General features: G+C 44.4%; 1 protein-coding gene across 1 annotated transcript; it reads right to left on the minus strand.

Moving 5' to 3' along the window:
* Nucleotides 1-494: 494 nt before the first annotated feature.
* LOC109386049 (BRI3-binding protein-like) lies at nt 495-2,634 on the minus strand. Its single transcript, XM_019648897.1, has 2 exons — nt 1,738-2,634; nt 495-1,304 (listed from the first exon to the last, which is right to left on the minus strand). The coding sequence occupies exons 1-2, from the start codon at nt 1,802-1,804 to the stop codon at nt 883-885; spliced, it is 489 nt and encodes a 162-aa protein (XP_019504442.1). The 5' UTR covers nt 1,805-2,634; the 3' UTR covers nt 495-882.
* Nucleotides 2,635-7,407: the final 4,773 nt, after the last annotated feature.

A 7,407-nucleotide genomic window follows, 5' to 3' on the forward strand; every position in this document is an offset into this window, starting at 1 on the left:
GCCCTTGAGAGCTTATCTTTCCTACATAGGCCTAACTGGCAAATGGTGAAATTGGGACATCCTGGGTGAGCCTGGACACCTACCCAGGTAGCTCCCAACATCTAGCCCTCAAGACACTTCTGCACCCTATCCTTGAGTTTTTCCTTCACAAAACATTGAGGTTAGAATTCATCCAAGTACAGAAGGAGGGGGAAAAATATCAGGTTTCCTACAAATAATGACTTCTTCACTTAGAAATATAAGTGACGGGGGCTTGGCTGGGGTCACTAAGATCCAAGAGACATTTAGTTTCCGCTTCAAGCCCAACCGTCTACATTCAGAAGCGACAACATTCATCAGCTTGGTCAACACCAACCAAAAAATAGCATAAAATGAAGCTCACCATTTTGGAACATGGAAGTAATGCACAGACCTCACCCACCAAATCCCTACAGTGTGAAAAGAAACGCTTAACTTTTCTAAAATGTCGAATTAGCATATTCTTCCCCTCCACGTAAAGTTTTAATAAACTTGACTCGGATCTGCCTTTATTAAAAAACCTTACAAAAGATGTATTTAAATGCTTGAAAAAATTAACTTTATGCTCTATGCAGATAAACTTCTCTGACTGTACAGCTAATATGGTTATATCCTTTGTTTAAAAAATATTTCTTCCACTAATGACACTTCGTAGGTAGTTCTACGTCAATGATCTCACCGTTCCTCTTGGAACGCGTCCTAAGGAGTTTGCCTGTGGCCGGAAATACCCTCACCAAGCGCCGCTCTCTTGCTCGGAAATGTTTATTAAGATTGTTTGGGGTTTGGTGTTCTTTTTTTCTTTTTTCTTTTCTGTTTTCTGAGAGAGGGCGCTGGTGTGAGGGGACCCGGCCGGCTGGCTGATTGTCACTTGCTGTTGGCACGGTCGAGACTTTCCAGCACTCGGTTCAGGCGGATGCTCAGCAGTCGGACCTGGTTCTCCAGATGTTCCAGCTTCTCCTCCACGCTGGGGCTGTTGGGGATGCCACGCCAGTAAAAGCCCATGGGCCCAGTCATGAAGTAGATGGCCACCACGAAGCACAGCGGCAGGATGGCATTCTCCGGCTCCCCCTCGTACTTGTGCAGGATGTACACGCAGGACATGGAAAACAGGATGACCCGAAACACCCAGAAGAAGCGGCCGAACGCCACGTGCAGGATGCTGAAGGTGAAGCCCAAGGTCAGAGACAAGAACCAGTAGGCCAGGAGGACCACACCCACCAGCAGCAGGGCGCGGGTCGGGCTGCTGGCCACCGAGGCTGGGTTGAAATACTGGGACAGGTTCGAGACTGCAGAACAGAAAAGAGGGACAGCGGCCAGTTATAGGGGGTCCAGGGTTTCCCGACAAGTCAGGGGCGGGCAGCACAGCTCATCTGCTGGGCATTGCCAACCGCCCAAGGAACTAAGCTGCCTCAGTAACCTTCATACTAAGTCCTGGCAGGAGACAGGGCGTGCCTTTCAGACTGCCTGCCGTATTGTAGGTTCAAAGCGCCTGTCATGGCGTGGCGGAGCCTGCAAACTCTCCCTCGGTTTCCTTCCTTCCTGTCTTCCATATAACAAATGCCCAGTTTCAGGCTGGGCACATGGCTGCCCAGGACAAAGGCATTTCGCAGTCTCCCTCACGGCTACATGACTAAGCTTCGGTCAAGGAGAGGGAAGAGGAAATGTTTTGTGGTAGCTTCAAAGGGTTTTTCCTAAAAGTGGCAGGGCTGTGCCCTTTACCTCTTCTTCTTCTGCCTGCTGGAATGTGGATGCAATGGTAGGAGTGGGAGCAGCTGTCTTGGGCCATGAGAGAAGAAAAGTCACCTATCGGGGAGCAATAAGATGGAAGGTGCCTCGGTCCTGAGGACCACGTGCTGCAAAGCCACCTCCCTACCTAACCACCTACCTGTGAATTTTCACATAAGAGAAACAAGTTTCCATCTTGTTTAAGCTGCTATTATTTGGGGGGCTTTTTTACTCACAGCCAAACCTAATCGTAACTGGTACCCACACATGCAGTTCCATCCTAAGCATGGAGTGAAATGGACGAGTTGCGTCTTCCGTGTGCCTGACTTAAGAAAATTTTCAAACAGAAAAGTTAAAATAACAGTAAAATGCTCCTACGGAAACCACCTAGGTTTCACAAGTGTTAACATTGTGCTTTATCTCTCTAGTCACATACTTTTTTTTTACCAAACCATTTGAAAGATGCATACATCATACTTCAGCATGTTTCCCCACCCCCTCCCCATTTTATTGAGATATAATGGACATACAGCACTACAGAAGTTTAAGGTGTACAGCATAATGTGTTGGGTTACATAATGTGTTACATATATTGTGACATGATTACCTTAAGTTTAGATAACACCCATCAGGTTATATACAAAAAAGGCAAAAAAAAAAAAAGATTTTTTTTCTTGTCCTGAGAACTCTTAGGATCTAGTACTCGAGTACAAATGTACCACCCAGCAGTGCTAACACTAGTCGCCATGTTGTACATGACATCCCCAGGGTTTATTTATATTTCAGCTGAAAGTTTGTACCTTTTGACCACCTTCATCCAATTCCCCCACACCCCGTCCTGTCTCTGGTAACCACAAATCTGATCTCTTTTTCTATGAGGTTTTTGGGGTTTTTTTCTTTTTAAGAGTCCACATATAAATGAGAGCATACAGTATTTGTCTCTCTCTGTCTGACTTATTTCACTTAGCACGATGCCCTCAAGGTCCATCCATATTGTCGCAAGTGGCAGGGTTTTCTCCTTTTTATGTCTGAAATAATATTCCATTGTACACGTATACATGACAACTTCTTGATCCATTTATCCGTCGGTGGACACTTAGGATGTTTCATGTCTTGGTTATTGGGAATAATGCTGCAATGAACATGGGGGTGCAGACATGTCTTCCACATACTGATTTCGTTTCCTTTGGATGAACACCCAGAAGTGGGGTTGCTGGATCAGATGGTAATTCTATTTTTAATTTTTTGAGGACCCTCCATACTGTTTTCCATAGTGGCTGCGCCAATTTACAATCCCACCCACAGTAACCAGGGTTCCCTTTTCTCCACATCCTCACCAGCATTTGTCATCTTTTTGAAAAATAGCCATTCCAACAGCTGTCAGGTGGTATCTCACTGTGGTTTTGATCTGCATTTCCCTGATGATGCGTGATGTTGATCAGCACCTTGTCACGTACCTGTTGGTTATTCGTTATGGTCTTTGGAAAAACATCTATTCAAGTCCTTTGCCCATTTTTTAATTGGATTATTTGGGTTTTTGTTATTGAGTATTATGAGTTCTTTATATATTTTGGGTGTTAACCCCTTAACAGGTACATGGGTTGCAATATTTTTCCTATTCCATAGTTTTTTTTCATTTTGTTGATCCTTTCTTTTGCTGTGCAGAAGCTTGTCAGTGTGATGTGGTCCCAACTTGTTTATTTTTGCTTTTGGTGTCAAATCTAAAAAAAATCATCATCAAGACCGAACTCAAAGAGCTTACCACCTATGTTTTCTTCTAGGAGTTTCATGGTTTCCGGTCTTACATTAAGTCCTTAATCCATTTTGAGTTGATTTTTGTGAGTGGTGTAAAATAGGAGTCTAGTTTCACTCTTTTCCATGTGAATTTCCAATTTTATTGAAAAGACTACCTTTTCTCCATCGAGTATTCTTGGCTCTCGTCAAATATTAGTTGACCATGTATGCATAGGTTTGTTTCTGGACTCTCGATTCCGTTCCACTGGTCTGTGTGTCTGTTTTTATGCCAGTACCATACTGTTTCGATTCCTACAGCCTAAAATCAGGAAATGTGATGCCTCCTGCGTTGTTCTTCTTTCTCAGGATTACTTTGGCTAATCGGGATCTTTTGTAGTTCCAGATAAATTTTAGGATTTTTTTCTACTTCCATAAAAAATGCCTTGACAGGGATTGCATTGAATCTATAGGTGCTTTGGGTAATATGGACATTTTAACAATATTAATTCTTCCAATTCATTAACACAGGATACTTTTCCATTTATTTGTGTCTTCTTTGATTTCTTTCTTTCATGTCTTATCGTTATCAGAGGAGAAATCTTTCACCTCCTTGCTTAAGTTTATTCCTAACTATTTTATTGTTTTTGATGCTATTGTAAATGGGATCATTTTATTTCTCTTTCAGATAATTTATGGTTAGTGTACAGAAAAGCTACTAACTTTTATATGTTAATTTTTTACCCTGCAACTTTACTGAATTCATTAATTAGATCTAGCAGTTTGGGTGAAGGAATATATTTACTATATCTGTTCTCCCCCAACCAGGACCCAAGCACGGTTCTGTGCTGCACGTGGCCGTGGTGTGTCAGTCTTCTTGAATCTAGAAGAGTCCCCTGACACGGACCTTCCGAAGACGAGTTTGTCCAGACTTGTTTTCTTGCAGGAAGTCCTACATTCTGGAATTGTCTGATTGTTTCATCACAGCGCCCTTTACACTGCTCATGGGGAATCACCTCCCACCGGCATTTAACATACAGCAATGTTTCTCAAACTCGAGTGTGTACCCCAGAACACCCTGGCAGCTGGGCCCCACCCCAAGACATGGGATTCCGTAGGTCAGGGCTGGGCCAGGCAATCCCCACCTTTTACAAGCTTTTAGGGATGCCCTTGCTGCTGCCACTGAGCTGAGCGCCTCGCTTTGAGATCGACTGACTGATACACAACCCACTCTATGCAAGAGGGGAAGAGCAGGGTGTGGGGGGATGTGGGATTTGATGACGTAAGTGTGGACCCAGAGCACACATGAGACGGGACGTCTTGAACCCGGGGCTTTTCGAGTCTCTAAATGCATCTACAGTGTGAATGTTTTGCACCCTCCCCGCAACCCCAAAAGTGGCCAGGTTGTTGTGTGCAAGCTGGCCACTGCGTCTGGGGCCCAACCTCGTAAACAGCAACCTTCTCCAGGGCTGAAGGCACAACGTCACCCGGGACTCCCCGAAAGCCAGGGTGACAGATTCCTTCATGGTGACTTCAGAGGCATTGGAGCATTTTGACTAGTGGTTTTGACTTTGGAGCTGACTTTCAAACTTAACTCCTGCAGAAGATGAGACTAAACCAATATTTATATGTATGAGTTCTGTCTATTTATATTTACATAGTAGAAACTAAAGCCAATTTTTAATAAATCCTTAACTTAAATATGTTTTTTCATTGTGATTTTGTATTTTAATACACCTCATACTCTCAGGCTAATTTTTCTTAAACTTTTTAAAAAATAGACAACTTTTCAAAAGCGTTTTAGGCTCAAAGCAAAATTAAGCAAAAGGTATAAATTTTAAACATTACTATTGGGTTGTTGGAAAAGTCATGACGCATTTTTGCAACGAAAAATGTAGAAAAAATACGTCATGACTTTTCCGATAACCCAATATTATTAACTTGTTTAAAAATAACAATGAACCCATTGGCGATTAACACAAGTAATATGTTTTTTCCTAAAAAATAACTGTTTTTCCAAAACAAACAACAAAAGCCATAGTGAGAACAGTAGCACTGTTTTGCATTTTTGCAAATCTCTTTACTATCTGGCTTGTTAGGAGAGAGCTGGAATCTAGAATCTGTTTTTGAATTCACAGAAATATAATGCCAGCCACAAATGTGGGCCGCATATTATTAATTTTAACTTTTTTAGTAGCCACATGGAAAAAAGGCAAAAAACAAAAACAAAAACAAAAAAACAGGTAAAAATTAATGTTAAGATATTTAACACAACATATTCAAAATATTATCCACATGTAATCAACATAAAAAAATTATTGAAGCATGTGTTGAATGCCTGGCCTCACAGAAACATGTTGCTAGGGACACCCCCTCCCACGCCCCCAGGGTTCCTCAGAGCATCCTTTGAGAAGTATAGTGGACTATATGTCCAAAGCCACATAACACGGACTATCATGTTATCAAGGGGCTAAGATAGGTGATGAGCAGGCACAGGGACACCTGAGGGAAATCCTGGGCTGGAGGTAAGAATGCTAACTTGCAGGCCACAGTTCAACGGCTTATGTAAAAATAGCCACTTCAGCCAAGGGAGATGGTAAGAAGCAACCCTGCTCCCCAGAGGCCCTAAAAGTCCTAAAGAGAACAAGGGCAACTCGGGATGTCCTGCCCGGAAGTCTGAGGCCGAGGTGGTTCTCGGTGTGGCTCCTTCTGAGGGCTCTGGCTCTGAGGGAGGCTCCGTGCCAGCCCTCGCCCCAGCTCCTGGGGGTTTCTTAGTCACCTCCGGCAAGTTTGACTCATAAAAGCATCACCCTGATGATGGCTTCATGTTCACGTGGCTTCTCCCTGTGTGTCTCTGGTCCAAATTTCCCCTTCTTATGAGGTCACCAGTCATGCTGGTCCCCCCGACTCCAGTATGACCTCACCTTAACTCACGACATCTGCAAGGACCCTATTTCCAAATAAGGTCACCTTCTGAGGCTCTGGGGGTTAAAACTTCAACATATGAGCTTTAGGGGGACACAGTCAACCCCTAACAGGTACCGCTCAAAGAAAACCGGACGCTTTGGTGGCAGGCTTGCTGCCCAGCTTGATGTCACCTGGCTTGATGTCACTGCTTATCTGTACAGTCCCCAGGGGTGGAGGAGGGGAGAGCTGGCTCTGGGCACAGCTGGACACAGGCGGCCCTCAGCACAGAGAACTGAGACGGGGTGGGTCCCAGAACTGCACGATGACTTAAGTTTTGGAGCAGAGCCTTTGTAAGCCGTCCAGTGTCGCTGGGCATTTCCTGAGGACCAGGCACTGTTCTGGCCACTCTGCATGAAGTGTCATTCAGTCCTCACGACGTGCTGACAAGACACATAGCATTTTCCACATGGGGACTCGGGCACAGAGCATCACTTGCGCAGGGTCCCACAACTAGGACAGGGCAGAGCTGGAGGAATTCCGACGCAGGGAGTCACAGCAGAATTTTGTCAGAAGTGGCCTCGGAGGCTTCAGAGAAAGTAAACAACTTGATGAAAATGGGAGACTTACATTAATTCATTCCGACACCTGGACAAGGGCTCTGTTTCCCAGCAAAGGGTCCTGGGCCAGCAGATCTGGAGTGGGGCTTGGGCTGTGCCATCCATGAGGGCAGCCACAGGCCACGTGTGGCTACTGAGCACTGGAGATGCAGCGAGTCTCATCTGAGATGTGCTGTGTCAAATACAGACTGGATTTTGAAGACATCATCCCTACCCCCCACAATGTAAGACGCCTCATTAATCCTCTTCCATGTTGATGACAAGTTGAGATGACAATATTTTAGATCTGTTGTGCTAACCAAAATACCTCGTTAAAATTAATTTCACCGGTTTCTTTTCCCTTTTTTAATGTGACAGCTAGAACACTTCACGTTACATAGGTGGCTGGCATTCCATTCCCATCAGACCC

The sequence above is a fragment of the Hipposideros armiger genome, unplaced genomic scaffold (assembly GCF_001890085.2).
Source record: "Hipposideros armiger isolate ML-2016 unplaced genomic scaffold, ASM189008v1 scaffold_128, whole genome shotgun sequence".
Lineage (NCBI taxonomy): Eukaryota > Metazoa > Chordata > Mammalia > Chiroptera > Hipposideridae > Hipposideros > Hipposideros armiger.

Excerpts from the sequence above, each read along its gene's own strand:
- LOC109386049 (XM_019648897.1), bottom strand. The coding sequence starts at position 1,804 with ATGGCCCAAGACAGCTGCTCCCACTCCTACCATTGCATCCACATTCCA. Across the intron at positions 1,305-1,737 it reads AGCAGGCAGAAGAAGAAGAG|TCTCGAACCTGTCCCAGTAT; the intron begins GTAAAGGGCACA and ends TCTGTTCTGCAG.